General features: G+C 46.9%; 1 protein-coding gene across 1 annotated transcript in view; it reads left to right on the top strand.

The window, feature by feature from the left end:
- The window catches only part of TPO (thyroid peroxidase), a 71,330-nt gene that overhangs the window by 5,305 nt on the left and 43,925 nt on the right, over positions 1-22,100 (top strand). The window contains exons 3-7 of the mRNA XM_008532109.2: positions 1,248-1,332; positions 8,820-8,989; positions 11,295-11,427; positions 17,709-17,838; positions 21,491-21,697. Coding sequence (XP_008530331.2) covers positions 1,248-1,332; positions 8,820-8,989; positions 11,295-11,427; positions 17,709-17,838; positions 21,491-21,697 — 725 coding nt within the window. The remainder of the gene's footprint in view (positions 1-1,247; positions 1,333-8,819; positions 8,990-11,294; positions 11,428-17,708; positions 17,839-21,490; positions 21,698-22,100) is intronic.

The raw sequence follows: 22,100 nt of genomic DNA, 5'->3' as shown, positions 1-22,100 counted from the left end.
CTCGATGAACCTGCAGCCTAAAGACCCTCAAACTTTTCTAAGGGTTCCCAGTCACTTTGTTTCCTCTTGCAAGGAAATCATTAGTTAAATTTTAGGACAGAGGCCATCAGGCAACTTCATCCTGCTAAGTTTATTCACGAATTTAATACATTTTCTGGAATATGCCATGCCTACTTAGTTCTAAAGATATTGATATTTACCTCTTTAAAAACAATCTTTTTTCTATATAGAGGTGTAATATTTGAAAACATTCTGATATTCTATTTATTTTTAGAAATAAATGTACTTCCTTTGATAAAGAATTGATTATGCAAAAGATAATTTAGAAACAGACTTTTTTGCGTGTATTACGGGAAGGATTTGACTACTTTATGTTGTTCATTTAGAACCTCACTTTTTAACCCAGAAATGGCATCTTAACTGGCTGTCTCAGTGCGTTTGGGCTGCAGTAACAGAATATCATAGACTGGCAAGCTCATAACAACAGACATTTACTTCTCACAGTTCTGGAGGCTGGAGGCCCGAGGTCAGGGCACCGGCAGATCTGGTGTCTGGTGAGGGCCCTTCCTGGTCACAGACGGTGGAGGGGGTGAGGGACCTGTCTGGGACCCCTACTGGAAGGGCATAAGTCTCATTCATGGGGGCCCCACCCTCACGACCTAATCACCTCTCAAAGGTCTCATCTCCTAATACCATCAAATAGGGCATTAGAATTTCAACGTGTGAATTTTGAGAGACACAAACTTTCAGAGCACAGCACTTATTAAATGTTCCAACCACTAAAAAATAAAAAAATAAGATAAAATGGGAGTCTTTTCATTGGAAACTGCCAGTAGATTTGAATAATTTATCTCTTGTAAATGCACAAGTTGAAACAGGCGAATGTTATTATGAACTTTCTATAATTACTGGTATAGATAAAAATATTCGGAAAAAGCTATTCAGAGTCGTGAGAGGTGGTTTGGGCAGGTGAGAAATAAGTGTTGCCAAACTGACCTTGGGCCGAGGTCAGGACAGTGTTGGGTCCTTCCCTCCTCCCAGTCCACAGGTGGCCCTGCGAGGGAGGAACTAATACCCATTTTAAAATGGGGAAACTGAGGCCCACGAGTAAACTTACCCACAGAGCTGACAGCCCCAGAAACCGTGCGCTGATCAGCACATCCAGCTGGACTGAGTGGAGAGAGCTAAAAAGACGGGGAATTGCTGAATCCAATCGAGTTTTGACTGTGTGGTATCTCACTCTACAGGGAAGACGGAGGACTCTCACGTTATCCGAATTTTGGAGGAGAGCAGGCTCGTGGTGGATAACGCCATCTACAACACAATGAAAAGGTAGGACGTTCCAAAGGGTCCAGGAGAGGAGGTGGGGAAAAGACGTGCGTGTCACCCGGATTGTGCCCATCCTGTGTGAGTCCTCACACATTTGCCTGTTTTAATTTCATGATAGTCTCCAAAATTAGTCCCAGCATCTCCACTTTACAAATTAGGAGCTGGAGCTCACATGGGTCAATTCACCTTCCTAGGATCAAGTGCAAGCAACTGAAAGAACCAGCGTTCAGTCTTCAATTCTTTCTCTAGCAAAAGAGAGCAAAGCAAGGTGATCTGGCTGGAATTCACCATATGCTGGTTTAAAAGATGGTAGAGACTGAAGTCTGACAGATTAGGGGGACTCTGTCCTCAAGAATTAGGCACAGACAAAGGAGGACAGGAGCCATCCAGACACCAGGTCCCTGGTGTTGGGTCATCGGGATGTGGCTGTAGCATCACCCAGGACCTGTGATGAGGGACTGAATGTACCCATCATCTGTTCTAAGTAACTGAGAACCTGAATTTTAAATCTGTAACTCACGTCAGTCTTAAATTTTCACCTTAGATGTTTGTAAAACAAACAAAGCAAAAGAGCAGAACTGAGAAGCAGATTCATCCTCACAAGTACATCATTTTGTCAGAAGTTGGCTAATAATTATGTAAGCTCTCAAGATACAGAATATCACCAGGCAGTGGCTGATTTAGTCGAAATTTCTACCCTTCTAGCCAGAAAACACCCTATTGTCCATATTGGCTGAAAACTAACTTTTACCTATTTTCTAAAAACTTGAATCAAAGGGGAAAGAAAGAAAGACTATTTCTCATGACCTCATACATACGTCAGCATGTCTAAGACTGTGACATCAATTATCCGTGAAGAAATGGGAGTGGACAAGTGCACAGTCATAGCTCATGTTCCTCTCTCAGTAAGAGTCGTGTGCTAACAGGATCCTTGATCCCAGAGGTGGCTGATGGTGGTAGGAGCTCGTGGAAGCCAGCTGGGGACATTTTATTGGAAAGATTTGCTTTTTGATAACTCTCAAATAATACTCTACTGCTCAAAATATATTTGTTTCTTCAATAAGTACTGTTTCTATTATATAGCAGGCTCTGTGCTAGATGCTGGGGATACAAAGATAAATTACAAATATCCTCCATTCTCAGGAAGTTCACATTCCTCTGTAAAGACAAACACTTAATATTGCACTGAATTTAGGGGTGGGTATTCTACAGATAATCCAAAAATATTTGGTTGATTAGTTGATAAGCAGCTGTGAGTAAAAATTTTGATAACAAAATACTTTTACACTTAAAAAGAAACCTAGTTATTTTGTAGCTGAAAAATAAAAAAAAGCTTTAGTAATATCCACAGGGAAAGCTGTGACCAGTTCTGCCACACACTCCTGGATGGCAGCACGGCACCACATTTTTGGAAAGCAATGTGGGAACAGACTGAGGCCTGTAGACGTGTCCAGAATGGCAAAGTGTCTGGGATTTCACATTTCTCACAGCCAATGACCAGCCCAGCACGGTTGCACGGTGCCAGAGAAGGCACGAAACTCCTGGCTCAGAGACGAGGAGCTCACTCACAGCAGAACAGCAGCCCTGCTTCAGCCGGTGTGTGGTCCCTGGACCAGCTCCCCTGGGGCAGTGCACATGGGCAGGGCCCAGAGCTTAGGAACCTGCACCTTTTGTGATGGCTCTGGCCCTGGAGGGGACACACCTCTGTTACACGGGGAGATAACAGCGTTCTGTGGAGGCAGATGTACTCGCTATCTAAACAGCTTGGTGAACGTCGACTGGAACAAAGGTGGGCAGCATCTGTGTTTTCACGAGCTGAGGAGAAACAACCAAGACGTATGGAGAATTGTTCCCCAGTGATATCCAGCCCTCTTGTGTGTACCATCTTCACCTTCACGTCCCTGCGGTGACCACCCTAGTGCACCTGATGGGCCTGCATCGGGGCCTCTTTATCCCACAAAGCATTCAGTTCACGCTGCCACTGCACGAGCCCAGGCTGCAGGATGAGGCAAACGCCACATTTACCCGAACCTTCAGCTGGGTTGAACCCTGTGTTCCACCAGCCAAACAAGCCTTAACCCTGTCAGGATCTACCCTAGAAGGTGACTTTCTCCTTAGGTTTCAGAATTGAACTTTGTCCTTGGCCAAGGCATTAATCTGGCACAATGGGACGTCACTGTCCATGGCATAGTCTGCTCCCTGGCCGTGGGAGGAGGTCTCAGGCGGTTCTCACCCGTGACAACTCCACCAGCGAGCTGAGGCTGATGGAGTCTCCAAGGCAGGTTTTACTGCAAGCCACGAGGACAGGAGACCGGGGTGTCTCAGACTTAAATGGCCTTTCAGCGTCACACAGCCGCTGGTCGGTCGCGGGGAGCAGAGGTGGGTAAAGGGAGCCCTCGCATTTCACTCCTGGCCAAGCGCAGAGCACGGAAATCCCATGTTACAAAGTTCCCTCCCCAAACACGAAATGTGGCCCCAGATTGGTTTGACATTTTTGTTTCTGTTGATAATTAAATGGAAACATGAAGATGGGGGGAAACTTATCTAGATGGATAATCAATAAGGTCTTCTGAGGTGGTTTTCAGAAATTTCTTTATAAAGTCATTTATTTACGATTAGCAGGTATGTTTTAGACTAGAAATGCTAAGTTTTTTCCTTACATGGAACTGTTTCTCTCTTAGGGTCAATGAACTAGTAAGTGCTTAATTTGCTTTTTGCTTACTAGTCACAGAATGAATGATTCAATTTTAATAATTAGTATTGACAAAAATCCCCAAATAATTGCATAATTATTTATTATTTGTGAAATAGTAAAACATGAAACCTGAGTTATCTAAATAAGATAATTAGTCAATATATTTTATCCTTAAAAAATTTCTAAAGTAACTTTGTATCCTAAAAACTATGATTCATGTATTATGTGATTTCTGCTTCCTTCATAAATTCTAAAACAAGGGAAAAAGTGCGTCATGTAGGGTCCACAATGACCATTAGGAATATCAAATGGCTTTCATTACTCCATTCTGCAGACATGTGTGTGAAACTGGTAATGGGGATGAAGAGATACAATGCTGGCCATGGCCGGGCCAGAGTCTGCGGGAGAAGACAGCAGCCTTGATCTTCTTTGTCATGAAGTAGAGAGAGACAGACAGATAGAGACAGAGACAGGAAGACAGAGACAGAGATACAGAGAAATAGACAGAGACAGAGATACAGAGAAATCAGAGACAGAGACACAGAGAGATGGAGAAGGAGAGACAAAGACAGAGACCAAGAGACAGAGAGAGAAACAGAGAGAGAGAGGGAGGCACACAGACAGAGAGAGTTAGACACAGGAGCAGGAAGGAGAAAGAGGAGGAGGATCAAGAGGGAAGAAACGGAGAGTGGAGAAGGCTCCTGGAGGCCTTGCGTGGAAGGAGCCAGCCAGCTGCCGGGGGGCATGCAGATGAGTTTCCTTGGACGGGGACACAAAGAACCTAAGACTTTGGGGCAGGACAGAAATTGACATCTCAGGCTGATGGCTGTGTGACAACAGGGCGAGCAGAGGAGGGCTCGGCCCTGACGCCAGACCCTGCCTTCCTCTGACAGGAGGAGACGGGGTCCGGGGAGTCTGGGCCCCTGTGAGGAGAGGCTGGCGGGAAGGGGCCCAAGAGGCACCCATGTCGGGGAGAGGGAGCATCCCAACAGGCCTGCCTCAGGGAACCCGGTGAGAAGGTAGCGCCTCCCGAGGGGCTCCTGCCAAGACCCTCACAATGAGGGAAGGCTCCTGCATGCCTCAGAGGTGCGCTGACTTGCCTTACAGCAAAACCTAGTTCCTGAGCACTCTTGCTAGTTTGTCTTCCTTTCTCTCCAGGACAAGCGTGCGCACAGTTTGCATGTTCAGGTCGGCCCCAGGGTGCCCTTGTCCTCTCTCCATTTCTGCAGAAGATGGGAGCATTCCCATTAAGCAGGCTTTGGGTCTCGGGATTGGGGAACAAGGAACCAAATGTCCTTGTTGGGCTCAATAGCCTCCAGCACGGCCTGAGCTGCGTGTCCATCTGCCGAGACTCACATCCCCCGATGGGTAAATCCGTCCCTTTTAGCATTCAGAGACAGTTTCCAGCATCCACGACTTGCTGGCAGTTCCAGAACACATCCAACCAGGAGCGTCCGCACTTAGGTCAGTGACATCCTTTGAGCCTGTTTACTGTTCACGTTAAAACGTTCCTCACGTTGCCCAGGTGACCGATTGAAAAGCTAAGGAGCATTATTCCTCAATGAAAACGACACCATTGCCCTGTATCCTCCATTTCAGAGAGATCCAGAGTGTTACCGGGGACATAAACTTGACGCATAGCTCTTCTCCCAGGCTCTTCTTACTAAGAATGCTGAGCCAGCTAGAGCTGAAGTTCCCCAAATTTGAGTTCAGAGTCAGATATTTTGCTGCAATAAGAATGTGCATCTCTCACTTCTTCTTCTTCTTTTTTTTTTTTTTTTGGTGAGGAAGATTGTCCCTGAGCTAACGTCTGTGCCAATCTTCCTCTATTTTGTCTGTGGGAACAGCGCCACACAGCTTGATGAGAAGTGCATAGGTCCACGCCCAGGATCTGAACCCATGAACTAGGGACCACCAAAGCAGACTGCACAAACTTAACCTCTACGCCACCAGGCTGGGCCCTGTGTCAGTTTTTTCTTAATGTCTTATTCTAAAGCTGAGGCCTTCAAACACGTGCAGCTGTGGCCTCAGGTGTAGATTGTGATCGTATTGTTGACGGGCATGGGGAATGACCCACTGCTAAGCCTCCGTGGGAAACAGCAGAATGGAGCACACTCCAGCCCACTGAACAGTCGTATAAGCTGCCTGGGCAAACTTGCATGACCTGAGAGAGCTGGAGCCCACAAAAGTGGTTGTGGAGGGAAGGGACAGCCAGCAAAGGCCTCTCTCTGTGGGGGCTGCACGGGGGCTGCCAAGATGCCCAGGTGCAGAGAAGGACACGTGCCCAAGGCATAAACCCTCAGTTGTCATCAGCCTGTCCCGGGACAAGAACAGCCAGCTGGCATGTGGGGCCCCAGGACAAGAGGCTGTCCACCTGGAGACCAGGCAGAGAGGTGGGAGGCACGGTGTTTTGAGGTGCAGCCTCCTGTAGCCGGGTGCCAGACAGATGTGTGTGTGTGTGTTTCTCTGGGCTTCCCATGCCTGCTTCTGTCAGAGCTGTTCCACGTTCATGTATTATCTTCCAAGTTACGTTCTGTTGGGAGAAATCCTGTACAACAGTTTTGAAGAATATCTACCCATCTACCTCCCTAGAGGCCAGGGTAACACAGTGGCTGGCAGAATCGGCTAGGGACTCAGGTAGGTGAGGGTGTAAGTCTTATTATTATCCTCTCTCCAGTTCCAAGTGGAGAAGTCTCAAATCCAAGGCAGTCGGCAGGACTGTGCTCTGAGGTTTTAGGAAAAAGTCTGTTTTCTTGCCTTCTCCACGTTCTAGAGCCCACCTGCGTTCCTTGGCTCGTGGCCCCTCCCTCCATCTTCAAGTTGTAACCTTGCATTTCTCTGACACTTCTTCCACAGTTACGTCTCCCTCTCCCGTCCCCCTCTTCCGCTTTTAAGGGCATCTTATGATTGCATTGGGCCCATTTGGATAATCCAAGATAGTATCTCCATTTTACAATCAACTGATTAGCAACCTTAATTCCATCAGCAACTTAATTCCTTTTGCTGTATAGCCAAAGATATTCCCAGGCTCTGGGGACTAGGATGCAGACACCTTTGGGGGCCATTTTCCCGTCTACCACAGAGTCTCGGGGAACTGACACAAATGCCAACACTGGCCTGCTGCTGCTGCGAGTTGTCACTTCGCTTGTCTCTGAGCTGAGAGTCTGTATCCTTGGCCAACACCAATGGAACTGTGGCAGACTCCCATGTTAGCTTGTGAGTTGTGCAAAGTCTCAGTCCTTGGTCAACACCCATGGAACCATGGTGGGCTCGCCAGCTAGCTGGTTAGCTCTGCAAAGTCTCAGTCCCCTCAAAGTTCATGACTTCACAGTATCCTTAGAAACCTGTTGGCCCACATGTATGGGGCTGGATAAAAACGAGACTAGTGGTGGTGAATAGGATGCAGCCTGTGCAGAAGCTGAAATATCATTATGTGCACCTGACATTTACACAATGTTATAAACAAATATGACCTCAATAAGATTTTTAAAAAGTTGGCAGTTCTCGTATACAACTATTTTATGTTTTACGTTATATGCCGTGTGCATTTGTGTATACACCAGCTTGTTTCTAATGTATACGTTGTGTGCATGTGTAGTTTTTGTATATTAATATTGCCTCCGTCACTCATTGATTGTCAACCTGGTGCAAGATCCTTACTTTTCAATGAATTAAAGTCCTACCTGTAAAATGGGCATAATTGCAGCACCCATCTCTGAGGTTTTACAAGTCATGACTTAAGAAATGAAGTAATATGGGCGAGTGCTCAGCTCAGCCCCTGGCACATTATTGTCACTCAGTAAGGACTGTATATTCTTGGTTAGCATTAACAAACAAAAAATATAAATAACCCACTTAATCACAGCCAGCAGAACAACTGAAACACATGAGATTGTTTCCCCCCAGGGCCCAGCGTTGTGAACCACAAATCTAATCGTCACCGGGATGGGATTTCCTGCCAGTGCCTGGGCTCCACCTGGCCCCTGATGCTTCTGGGGTTCACGTTAGGGTTGAGTTCTCAGACGGGGCTCCTGGAGCCTCCACAATGCCACTCTGCAGGTGCCACCCAGGTGATGGCAGCTTTGTTGCAGAGGCCACCTCAGTCCTGCCCCTCCAGGGGTCCCTGGGACCTGAAATTCCAGTGGGCAGGTGGGCCTTAAAAACCCCTGATTAGTCCCCATGGTTGGAGCTGCTGGAACCTGACAGGCCCAGGCCCCCCCCCGCGTGAGAGGACAGGATGCCGGCTGGGGAGGGTGACTCGGGCGGCAGGCTCCCCAGGTTGCACTTTCCATCGGGGTGTTTTCCGTTCTCACCTCAAGCGGCTTTGTTGCTGTGTTCTGCTGTATGGTGAGTTGGTTCTCTGATTGGAGTGGAAAGAGCAGGGATCTGAGCTGGGTCACAGCCTCTGCACTGGTTGGCTCTGAGCCCTCGACAGGGCTGCACGCTCTCAGAACCCCACCTCATCCGTTGATGTCTCACTGGATTTTGATGAGAAGGCTTATGTTACCCGGTTGTTATGAGAATCAAATGAGTTCAGATACAGAAGTTTACAAAGTGCAGATATTGGCCATTCTCTTCATCGTTCAACATTGGTAGATTATCTATATTCACATCTTGCCCCCTCACTGAGTCCTGCCCTCCTGTGAGCGGGATGTCTACAAGCTCCAGCCTTGAGTTCCCCATGGAGCCTGGGACCTGGTAGGTACTCAATAAATGTCTGCTTAATTGACTAGCAATTAATTACAAAGAAACCGTAAGAGAATAATTGATTTTCTCTCTCCTCTTTGTGCCGTAGAAACCTCAACAAAAGGGAGATCATTTCTCCATCGCAGCTGCTGTCTTTTTCCAAACTCCCTGAGCCAACAAGCCGAGCTGTTTCCCGGGCGGCCGAGATAATGGAAACATCAGTGCAGGTGATGAGAAGGAGGGGCTACTTGAACCTTAAGCAAGCACAGCCTCCAACAGGTAAGGAGGTGGTGTCCCTCCCTGTCTGGGAGCAGCCACTCCACGGGCGGACCAGGTGGACCAGTTGACTGTCGAGGGCCAGGCGGGGGGTGGGCAGGAGTGTTTCTTCCTTGTCACCACATGGGGTGCAATTCTCTGCTCATCACAGGACAAATGCAGTTCTTTAAAATGCAGATCAAACAGTTACAATATTTCATTTTCCGTAGTCTGGGAAACGTTCCTCTGCTATTCAAATCGAATGTGGAAAACCAACTCAATCATCTAAGCATCCTGTTCCAAGATTTGATATAATTTAGGAGTTCTTCCATGGCCTCCCTACCGACCTGGTTAAAACTTGGGGAGCCCATTCGTAGAAGCCCTTTGAGGAAACACATTCACGTGGGAGGCGGCAGGTTACAGGGAGCGAAGGATGGCAACCCCAGCTTCTCACGAGTGGCCATTGCATCAGCAGACTTACTCGAGGCCTTTGAGAACCGATTTGCTCGTCTCTAAAGTGGGGGTGCTAACACTGGCCACTCACTCACGTGGCTGTCGACTGACCAAAATAAAGTCAAGGATCAAGTTGCGTTAGATCTAAAGCACACTGTCGATATAAGATATTGAGATGATAATGATTGCAATCAAAAGGTGTATTTGTAAGTCCTATGATAGGACCAGAAAACAAGATTTCTGTTTTAATGAGCTTAGACAGACTTTTTCAGTGTGGTGCCGTGAGCTACTTGGTCTCTGAGTTCTTTCCTTCTAACCAGCTATAGATTAACTTAGTGCTGATTTACTAAGCCTTTAGAATAAGAGATTCAGCTGAACCAGAATTAACTAGAATTCTCAGATACTAAACTTAACAGTTAAGTTTAATTGATTTTTATAAAAACCAAACATTCACTTGAAACGGTTTTTCTTCCAAATCATACAGTTGAAAATGTTTCTAAGGGTTCTTGGCCCACCGTCCTGCTTGGTGTAAGCTAGGGCTCTGGTAGAGATGACCTCTGCTGTTAGAGAGTGTCGCAGGTCATCTGGTTCGTGCTGTAGAATCACAATGACCATTGCTCAGGCCTGTGGGTGTGGGTATCTAGGGAGATTAGGCTGATGGGTTTGGTGTGGGCCATGATGTAGAACAGAAGAACCCCATAATTTAAGACGTTTTCTGTTATTTCCTTTACCAACATGGCCAATCCAGAAAATTCAGAATGTAAGAAAAGTAAAAGGATCCGAATGATTCCAAGCACGTCATCGCCAAGCAACATCCACCGTTAAATGTCAGTGCCTTTCCTTCCAGGCTGTTTCCTAGCACTGGTTTTGTTTATTAACATGGCTGTGATGGCGCGGTTCTTTTTAATGCACTTTGTTCGTTATATTTTCTCATCTGTTTGAGTATTTGAGAATCTGTACTCATCTATTTAAGGAAAGCATAGTCCTCCTTTACCTGAACGCAAATTGTAGGCTAAGGTTTATTTACCTGTTCATGTGGAGCCATCCAACCAAGATCGTTCAGTGGACAGTAATTATTAAGAGGCTAGTTTTGTTTCTCTCCAATTTGAAAATGGAACTCACTCCTTCCAGTGTTTTTCTAGCAAATGTCTCAGTTTCATTGGTATCTGGTTAATCAGTTTTATGGCCTTATCTTTGAAGATTCACACAAACCATCCTGGAGAAAGAACCAATGATTCCTTCTACTAACCGACAAGAAAGCAGAACTTGCTTTGATTTCTTGAATAAATAGCAGCAGAATTGGCGCACACACACACACACGACTATTTTCTGGGCTCTAATCTAGAAAGATTTACAAGAAGAGAACCAAAAATCAATACGAAGGAAAAAAGAAGGGTTTTGTAGACGGACAGATGAATACTGTTAGTAAACATGACTGAGGCAGGGTTGTGGTGGGGAGAGGTAAATACTACGTATTCACTGTCTTCTGAAACCATGGGCTGTGGCCAGACACACTGCCTCAGCTGTGCGGTTGTGACAAACTGACATTTGGAGACGTCCCTGGGGGACTGTCGTGGCTCAGAGAAATGGCTTATCTCTGGGGGGCTCAGAACTCTTAGAGTTGCTTTTCTGAGAGATCACAGAGCAAAAATAAATTTTAAAAACTCACATTCTTAGCAATAAGGAGGCTCAAGGGAATTAAATGGGAGCGCAACTGACTTAAAGGGGAAGGAAGAGCTGCCTGCGAAGAATGACGTGGGTGACTAGGAATCCCAGCGCAGCCCCGGAGCCCCCTCTGAGACGGGGTTCGAAGGCCTGCTTCATGAGGCGGATTTGTTAGGGCAGAAGAGGGCTCATGCTTTGACGTTTCCCTCAGATGCTCTGTCAGAAGACCTCCTGAACGTGATTGCGAACATGTCCGGATGCCTGCCTCACATGCTGCCCCCCAAGTGTCCGCGCACCTGCCTGGCAGACCGATACAGGCTGATCACTGGCGCGTGCAACAACAGGTACTCTCTCCGGTGGTCTTGATCTCCTCATGAGAGCTGGATTTGAGTGTGACTGGACGCTGTCAGGGGTGGGGCTCTGTAGACCACGTGTGAATCTTTTCCTGCCTCTGAGCTCCCAATTCCTCGTGCTCTGACTACCTCACTGCATCTGCAGGAGTCCACCGGACACCACGCTGGCCTGGCACTGCCCAGCCCGTTCCACAGCAGGGTGAGCAAGCGACGCAGCCCCGGGACAGAACAGTCCATGGTGAGGGATGGGGAAAGAGTCAAAAAAATAAGAAATTTAAGATGATGCCAAGTGACGTGAAGAAAATATAGCAGAGTAACATGATAGAAAGGATAGGGCGGGACCACAGAGACTCAGTGCTGTAAGGAGCCCCCCCGAGCTGTGGGCAGGAGCCGAGACCAGGATTGCAAGGATGACCATGTAGCGGAGGGCTTCCTTCAGGCCACAGAGGGCACGGCTGGTTTCACAGTGTGAGGATGGGCCGAATGGGAGAGGCCGTGACTCAACTTGGAATGAAGACCAACTCAGGTGCTGAAAATATAGAGAGATATACATAAATATATAAATGAGTGAGTGGCAGCCATTTTTTCCTGAGCCTGCCTCCCCCCAACCCCGGCCAGGGCAACTGACTCAGCTTCCCCCAATGTCTTCTCTGTGCCTCCACTGTGTCTGGATGATGTGGCCAGTGCTGCGGCAAACGCCTTGTGTGGTAGCAAGCGAGGCATCCCCGTTTTACATCAAGACTCTGCTCTTCTGCCACTTTGTCCCAAGGCTTGTCCTCGGGTTCCCGCACAGCCCGTGTTCTCATGCATGAGTGTGTGCGTGCATGCTGCATCTGTCCTTTTAAAAAAATGTGGATCTCTAACCATAAAGATGTTAGAAAAGCACACACATGTGCTGTCAAGTTCTGGCTGTAGATGGAATTGTGACGCCCTCTGTGGGTCACACAGGCATTCTAGGCTCCTGTTTCACATGAATGGGAATAGCACTTACCTGGCAGCGTTGTGTCTTTTTTGAGAGATAATGTTTCTAAAACTCCTAGCACGTAGTCTACAACTCCACTACAGTAAGTGTTGTGACGAAATCACTGGACAAATTCTAGACCTCTTGGGTCTTGGCCCAAGGCATTAGCCACAGAGGGTCAGAAACGTAATTCCGTGTGCCTTTCCTGTGAGCGCACTGGGGAAGGGCTCCTGCAGTCAAGCAGCCATTATTTAATTAAACTTTGGCTGTGATTTCTTCTCGTTATAGCACAATTTTTCATAGGGTAGGCATAATATCAAGTCAGCAACGAGCACTAATACACCTGGCTCCTCACCATCTTATGCCCTCATCAGATGGACGGAGACTACAGAGGATGTTTCCAGCCACACAGTGACACACACAGCCCGTGACTTGAGTCGTCTCTCTGGTACCCAGGCTTGCCAAATGCACATCCTGCGCAGACATACAGGGAAATGGAATCAGCATTGCAAGCTGTAGGGCGAGATCCTACCGAGGGCCAAAATGCCCATTTTCTTTACAAAGTAATTCTGCACTAAACCTCTTACTTGGGGTAAACTTCTGTCCTTCAAAACTCATAAATTCATAGAGAAAATGATCAACTCTGAAAGTAAAATTTGATATATGCATTTAAATTACTGTCAGGAGCCCCAAATCTACCCGGGTTTAGTACCTAATTTGGAGTATATATAATTTGGTGTATAATTCTCCATTATCAATTTGCCCCAAAATGGTCACAAATCCAAAGTAAGTGTTGTCTCTGTCATTCAAATATCTTGTGGGTGTATGTATACCTCACAGTTGATGACTGACCGTACAATTTCCTTTTTCTCTAGAAATTTGCGTTGTAATCATAGTTGCACTTTTTTTCTCATTTGTGTTTTGATCTAATTTGTGAAATTTTCAGTGGAGTGAAACCTTGCAGAGCTTTCCTGGAAGGAAACTCAACATAGTCTAGCTTTTGGAAACATCTGCGTGTTTAAACTTAAACTGCTTGAAACAATAGCTCTTAAACAACAAGTATGTGGCTGGTGAGAGCTGAGGCTGCACTTTAAAATTTAGAGACGGCACCAAGATGTCAGTTAGTAATGTTGACAGTTGAACTGAAAAAAAACCAAAAACAAAACAACGCCCTTGACTGGGGTGGGCAGTCCCTGAGGCCCAAGGATGCTCGGTAGTCTTTAAGGGAAAGTGGGTGGACCTGATGCTGTTTCTAATACTAAATATCTCAGAACATAAAGTGAGTACAAATGACATCAGAATAAATAAGCTTTTCAGAGTTTTTGGAAAATGCTGAGTGCGTACCAGTTCTAGAAGAACACTTCCACCTCCGAGAGGTTTCCGATGTCTCCCTCATTGACGGGCAATGACACGTCCCGCCTCACAGACTGACTGGTTTGAATTGCCTCCAGCCCAGTGGCTCCAGCCAGAGACCCGGTAAACAATGAGTTGAGCTTTCTTGCACTTCAAGGCCACCTGACAGGGCATTAGGCATCTTTGGGAAACCAAATTCATTCCTGGGGGCTATCAGCTGCTGCTGCAGGGTGTCATACTCCTGTGGGGCCGCACATCCTTACTAAGCAGCGCTGTCCTCATTCACATCCTCATCACTTTCAGGGATGCGCGAAAAGGATGCACTCACAGAAGTCAGAAGCTGACTTCAGTTGTTTTCTCCTGGCACATAATTAACTTCAACAATTTTCTCCCAGGATGTAACAACATATGACCTTGTGCTTCTCTTCAGGGGAGGCACAAATTCACGGTTCTAAGTGTTCCCACGTCAGCAGCTGGAAGGACCCATGTTGACTGGAGTCTCCCAGTGTCAGTCCTGAGCTGGACATCCAAGCTGTCTTCAAGCTGGAACTGTAGAGTTGCCATTCTCTCTAGAATTCAGGGCATCCTTAAGTCTGTAGTGACTGGTGCCTAGGAGAGAGGAGCTAGTGTTTGAAACAAATCACAGTAACTTGGAGCCACTGTGGAGGCACAGACATCTGTCTCCCTTGCAAAACTCTCCTCCAGAAATGTTTCTATTCATTTATTTGTGTCAGCTTTATGGCCACTTTTCCAATGCTGCCATTAATCCAGATCTAATAAGGGAATAAGACGGTGCTAAAAGTCCATCCCACTGGGGCCGGGATTCTTCCAACACAAGTGAGCAACGTCGGAGAGCGATGCCTCAGAGCCTGGAGGAGGGCCATGCACGGTGGCCACGAGTCCCCGGCCAGCACTGGACGCAGCTGTGGGCGTTTATCACGCTCTCTCCTGGTCCTGCTGCACTGGCTAGGTCTCTGATCATGCAGGTTAAGAGCACAGACTCGCGGGATGTTGTAGAAACACGTGAGTGCTTCAGGCTGCCATGACATCCTGGCGAGCTGCCGAAACGTGGAAGTCTGCCAGCAAAAAGAGAGACCATCGCCCAAGAAGTGAGGGTGACATTCTATCATCGTTCATGAGGGAAACAGCACCTCCCCCAGGAGCTATGGAGTCTCAGTAAAGACACACCAACTGTAAGGATTCTGGACGCTCCATGAAAGCACAGTCCGGTCCCCCCATGCTGGCTGACTGCAGCTAATTCAATGCATTGCTGTCCCCTGGAGTTTTGCAGATTGAGCTGCTTTGGGGTGCTGGAGATCAACGAGGTGTTATCAGTAGACTTCTTCCCCACGTGCTGTCCCTCCAGACACACGAAGTAACGTCGCTGCCTGCTGCCACGGGTCATCCTTGACCGGTTCCCGGGTGACACAGCAGTGATGTGAGCGACAGCAGCAGAGAGTCCATTTTCTGTGTGCCAGGAAGCCTGTGGTGCATTGGCAGACCTGCAGATGGAAAGGAACTCTCCCTGTCCTGTGTGTCGCCACGGCCAGGACTGAGCCTTTGGACGCGTGGACTCTGTGGCTCGGATCCGACACAGTCCTAGGAGCACACGACCCCTCTCGTTCTCACGCAGAGCACCCGGCCAGTCTCATTTCTTTAAGAGTGATCAGTACACGTTGTGTCTAGGATGGTGATAATAATTTAGGGTCAAAACAAACCAACTAACTTTTAAATACATCTATTTCCAACACTCCAAAAGTTTTTAAAATTACTCAGCTTGCCATGATTCCTGCAGACTTCACTCCCTGCATGTTCTAAGTCTACACATCAGAAGCATGAAGGAATTTTAAAACGTCTGGATCCCCATCTTTTCCAACTCAAATGATTTTGCCACGTGACCTCGCATGCCCCACGCCAGGTGTGCACTGCAGGGCCCACACGCGCAGCCTCGCTCCTTTCTGTTGCGATGACTCTGCAGCCACCACACAGACGGCCAGTTGTCGGTTATTCCCAAATGGATTTGTTCACAAATTCCAATGGAACACGGATACCATAGCAACTTTGTGCCCAAAATAATCCATTCAAAAAAAACAAAACAACTTCTTCTCTAACAGAAAATTCCCCCTATTTTTTTGCTCTGTGAACTGATAGTTCCATTCTAATTTGTCTATCCTTTTTTTCAAATGTAGGGTATTTTAAGATGGAAAGTCTTTTATTTTCTCCTTTTACATATTCCTTTCCTTTTACATACGCCCCATAGATAATTTATTCTTATACAAGTGTTATGTATCCATTTATTTCATACATTTATATATTTTTATCAAATATCTATATATTTACATATTAATATATTTATTTTATATATTTTACATATTTGTATTTTCTAAATTGAAATTTCACATTTAGAAGAATTCCAGAAAGCACAAGGATCCAAGGGTTAACTGTTTTCTTCAAGATTGAGATCGTCTTACAGCTCTTATTAGGACACCATTGATCGAATCAGCATAAATATTACAAATATTGATAATCAGTTATTAATATAGAAGTGAATTTTCATTGGAATTAATGTATTGATGAGATGGATGGACGCGTCGGCTAGCTCACGGGTCAGTTGGGTGCACGTTGCCTGTGGCCAAGGGACGGCGCCTCCCGGTTGCCTGAGACAGTCCCTGTGCACGCCTGTTACCCCGACACCGTGATGCGTTGTTAGGAGTGCTCCTTTTTCCACACTGGATGATGAATTACACGGTCAACGGCAATCCCATGCCTGTCATCCACTCTGCAGATGTGCCGGCTCAGAAACACCGCTGGTGTGGACAGGTCTCGGGAACAGAAGGAGTTTTGCTGCAGTAATGGAGCCTGCCTCTCAGGACCCTTCTGAGATACACAAGAGAATGAACACATAACGAGCTATCATTGAAATTACTTCTGTTGATCCATCAGCAAACAACTCAGGCAGGCTGTCCTTCAGTTTTTTTTAACAAAAATTGGAAAGCACTTGATTTACATAAGGATTAGTTACCAACCATTAGTCTTTCATTTTCTCAATTTCTGGAAAATTTTCCGGGACATATCAAATGAGGCTTTATTGTGCCTGTGCCTTTTACTTAGAGGCACATCCTTAACATGACATGCTCAGAAGTAGTTTGTAAAATCAAAATATTATTAAACGCAGCTTTGCTTTGTCATGTACTTTATATTTTTATCAAAATATATTTCGACCAATAGAATAAAACTTCAGCCCAGTCTCTTTATGGAAAACATTCCCATTTACCCTAACTGCCTGGGTCCATTCTCACTGTCAAATCCATCAACCAAATATGACTTTCTAAGAGAAATCTTAGAAAAAGCCTGACATTTTTAATTCAAATAAATGTGTTAATACATGCTCCCTTGAGAGTCAGCTCACGTCTGAATTTAGAACATTCCAGAAAGTCCCAAAGGGCCCTGTTTCTAGCAGGAACTGGTCCTAAAGATAAATATATATGACAGGAAAAAGCACAACCCCTGGATGGTTTATGGTGCCTTGATTAAAGGATGTTAACACAGCACGATTTCAAATTGTCTCTTTGATGGAAGCCCCAGAAGGCTCTGTCCTCCGGGGAAGGGCCCCACTGCACACCCCACAGGAGGCGAGACTGGCCAATGGAAAGGGAAGTTGTGCAGGGGCATTGATGGGCAGGACGCCTCAAATTCAGGTGCATTTTCCGGCAGAGCAGAGAGTGCTCTGGAACGAGGAGCTTTGGAAGTTGATGTTCTTGAGACGCTCCACGTCCATATACCCCTAGGGGAACCTCTGGGTACCCCCGGGTTGTGCACCCCACCTGGAGACCACTCTTGAAGCCCTGGGTCTCTGGGAAGCCAGCTGTCTCTATTTTCCTTGAGAATGGTTTATTACATTGGGACTGCTGCTTCCTTCCTCCCCATCTCATATGTGCCTCCACGTCTGTTTCCACAGAGACCATCCCAGGTGGGGAGCCTCCAACACAGCCCTGGCGAGATGGCTGCCTCCAGCCTATGAAGACGGCATCAGCGAGCCCAGAGGCTGGAACCCCCACTTCCTGTACAACGGGTTTCCTCTGCCCTCGGTCAGTACCTCGGAACGCTGCTTAAACTGGGTCGGAACTAGGTCCCCATGATGCTAACAATCTCCCATCGCCCCGGGGGAGACCAGCCCTTCACTGAGCTCTGGGTCAACCCGGCAGGCTCTGTACCGCGCACTTACATGATGCCTTTGGACCCTCACTCTCCTGTGAACTGGGGAGTCACCATCTTACCTCACAGCTCAGGGACTGAGGCCCTGAATGACTGAGGTCACTGAGCTGGTGAGTGGGACAGTGCAGGTTTAAATTTGGTTTCCTCTAACTCTCTGGTCTTCACAATCACTTCAGTGTTTTCAAATAAATTCCTTTACGAATTCCATAAATTCCTTTGCACAAACTAATGATGCCACTTTACTCCCAGAGGTGAATTATTTGCTAAGCAGACTTATACCCAATCTACTGATCAATTTGGTAAAAACAAATGGGTATTTTCCCCCCAATTTGACTACTTGCTCTAATGAATGGGCCAGTCTCTTTCCTCCTGTCCTACATTTGACAACAGAATTCTTCAGGAATTCCATGCTCTGTTCAGCCAAAAGAATCTCAGGATGAGAAGTCAGGATCTGAGATCAGATAATAGCCCATCCCAAAGTTCCCCCATGGAAACAAACAACTCCACCCGGACAGCTTTTCAGATGGCCGTTTGGTAAGAGGACAAGCATTCCTCAAAGCTGGGAGGACCAGGGTAGCGCTGGGTGCTGTGGGACGGACGTGTGGAAGGCTCAGTGCTCCCCGATGCCCAGCACCAGCTATTTTGGGTTCTCCCTTCACCCCTAACTTGCTGGAAGTCGCTTAACCTCTCAGCCTCAATTCCACTGTCCCTAAAACGGGGTGATAGTGCCTTACCTATCCTGTGCTGGATGCTAGACCAGTTCAACTCTAAGTATTACAAGAATATGATTCTATAAACCTCTATTTGCTCAGAATTATATAACTTTTTAGAAAAATCAGAGCTCAAGTATCTTTAAATGTAGACTGTATTAGTTTCTTACTCCTGCTGTAACAAATTACCACGATTTTAGTGGTTTAAAACTACACTAATTTATTATCGTCCAGTTCAGTGGGTCGAAAGTCCGATGTGGGTCTCACTGGGCTGAAGCCCCGGTGTCAGCAGGGCTGGTTCCTCCTGGAGGCTCCTGGGGAGAATCCTTTTCCTTGACTTTTCCAGCTCCTAGAGGCACCCACATTCCTGGGCTCACAGCCTCCTCCTCCAAAGCCAGCAGCATTGCATCTCTCTGTGCCTCCCTTCCAAAACCTCATCTTCCGTGACTACAGTCAAGAAAGTTCTCTGAGGCCAGTCAGGTGGCATAGTGGTTAAGCTCACATGCTCCACTTTGGTGGCCTGGGGTTCACAGATTCAGATCTTGGGTGAGGACCTAGGACTGCTGGCCAAGCCACACTTTGGTGGCATCCCACATAAAACAGAGGAAGATTGGCACAGATGTTAGCTCAGTGCCAATCTTACTCGGCAAAAAAAAAAACAAAACAAAAAAACTCCGATTTTAAGGACCATGTGATTAGATGGGATCCACTTGGAAGTCCAGGATAATCTCCCTATCTCAAGGTCTTTATAGGAACCACATCTGCAAAGTCCCCTTTGTGTCAAGTAATATGTTCTCGGTTTCCAGTGATTGGTGTATGGACATCTTTGGGGGGGCCATTATTCTGCCTACTGAGACTAAGCAATGGAGTGACTCTGCTCACCGTGATCTGAGCCAATTAATCACAACGAGTTGGAGATGAAGAAAGGAAGTTTAATTAGATTAGCCAGCTAATTGGAAGATGGGTGACTAATATCTCAGAAACCCACCTCCAAGGACTCTAGAATCTTGAGGCAGTTATACAGGGGACATGGGCAATAAGGAGAGGTCCAGGGATGTTGGTCTCCAAGCATCACATTGTTCCGTTCTTCCATCAACTGTGACGGACGCCTTGTAGGTGTGTTTCCCACCTGTGGTCAGCCTGTTCTTGGAGAGAAACTCATAGAACAGAGTTTTAATTTATCAGGTCTTTGGGGAGCACGCACGCAAGTGGAGGCCATAAGTCAGGAGGGCACGTGAATGTTTCAGAGTACGTGCAAAGCAGCGAGTAGTCACACAGACCGCTCGCCTTTTTAGCCATTAACATAACAAGATGGCCTCACTGATGCTCACTTACGCTACCACCGTCCACCCTCTGACCCTGAAAGATTCATATCCATTCCACATGCAAAATGTATTTACCCCATCCCAAGGCCCCCAAAAGTCTCAGCCTATTACAGCATCAATTCAAAGTCCAAAATCTGATCTAAATCTCAGCATGTTAAGAGTCCCAAATCTCATCACCTAAATAATCTACATCAGGTATGGGGGAGGCTCTTAGTAAGACCCCTTTTGGGGCAAAATTCCTCTCCTTTTGGACCTGTGAAACTAGAAGACTGTTGTTTGCTGCCAAAATATGCTGGTAGGACAGGCACAGGACAACAGCTGCAGACATCCTGTTTCAGAAAGGAGGACACGGAAGGAAAGAAGAAATCACTGATCCCAAACAACTTTGAAATCAGGCCAGGCAAACTCCGTTAGGTTTCAGGGCCTGGGAACCACCCTCTGTGACTTGAAGCTCCACCCTCTGAGTCATGGGCTATATGGCACTAATGGCTAGTTGTTTAATCAATGACTCAGAATTTAATCCCCAAAGCACAGCAACATGTTTACATCCATTTACAGATGAGGACACTAAGGCCCAGAGCAGTTAACTGAGAGGGCCTGGATGACCACAAACCAGTGCGGCATTCGGAGCACAGCCTGGGTGTCTGTCTTCCCACCACAACCCCAGGGACTTCACCTTCCACGAGCACCAGCTGTCCTCTGCACCAGCACCTGTTAAAAAGCAAAGCTGCCTGTTATTTTAATCTCAAGACAAGTTTATTCAGGAATAGCCAAAAGAATTGCAATCTGGGACATGCGTGCTTTGGCAAACTGTAGGCAAACCCATAGAACAGAGGGGAACTGCCTTTATATAGAAAAGGGGGAGAGGGCGGGGCTGTTCTAAAGGAAAGACCATTGGGGGAGAGAAACACATCAGGGCTGGAACGCCTTCTCATTGGCTGGGCTGTGGCGTTTCTCATTGGCTGAGCAGCACTGTTTCTCATTGGCTGAGCTGTTGCCAGGTGGGGAGACCAATCTTCCTTCAGTGCTAAAGTAGTTATGCTTCCTGTGGGGATGCAGGCGTCTGCCTTTTCCCGTTTGTTGAAATGGAGGACGTCTGATGGGCTGGGTGCTCCCCTGCAGGCCTCCTGACCCAGTTTAGCTGAGGTCTCTCTTCCTTTTTTTTTTTTTTTTAATATATTTTTTTATTGAGTTATTGATAGGTTACAATCTTGTGAAATTTCAGTTGTACATTAATGTTTGTCAGTCATGTTGTAGGTGCACCACTTCACCCTTTGTGCCCACCCCGCACCCCACCTTTCCCCTGGTATCCACTAAACTGTTCTTGGTCCATAATTTTAAATTCTTGAGGTCTCTGTTCTTAACTTGCATGCACCGCACCATGACGTGCAGGCGCCCTGGCCCCTGAGCGAGCCCCACAAATGACCGCACTCCAAGTGCCATGTCTCTCTCAGTGCTCCCCACTCAGACAGGTGGTCTCTGGCACCCAGGTCCGGGAGGTGACCAGACAAGTCATTCAAGTCTCCAACGAGGCCGTTACAGAGGACGACCAGTATTCCGACCTCCTGACAGCGTGGGGCCAGTACATCGACCACGACATCGCCTTCACGCCCCAGAGCACCAGCAGAGCCGCCTTCCGGGGCGGTGCTGACTGCCAGCTGACATGCGAGACCCGAAGCCCCTGCTTCCCCATACAGGTCAGAGGTTAAGCTTCTCAATTTCTACCATGAAACCAATAGATGCATTAAAAAAGTCAAGCAGAAAGGCGTAAGATAAAACGTCCGAGTCCCGGTTTGTCCTGTTGGGGGGAGGGGGGAGGCAACAACCTCCACGAATTTCCTATGCACATATGTGCATGTGACATACATACGTGTGTGCACAGGCTTTATTTATGTACCTGTGTCCTGCATTGCTCTGAACCTGGGTCACTCGGCAATAATTCTTGCGCTTCTCTCCATATCATTAAGTGGACAGAAATTGGATTGTTTTATGATTTCTTAACATCCCATTGAGTATGCATTACAACTCATTTAACCGGTTCACTTATTAATGAGCATTTAAGTTGTTTCCACTTTGTTGTTGTTGTTACACTGTCATAAA

This window comes from Equus przewalskii, chromosome 14, assembly GCF_037783145.1.
Source record: "Equus przewalskii isolate Varuska chromosome 14, EquPr2, whole genome shotgun sequence".
In the NCBI taxonomy this organism is placed as follows: Eukaryota; Metazoa; Chordata; class Mammalia; order Perissodactyla; family Equidae; genus Equus; species Equus przewalskii.
Note: the sequence above shows the minus strand (reverse complement) of the source record. Positions and strands in the feature narration are given on the sequence as shown.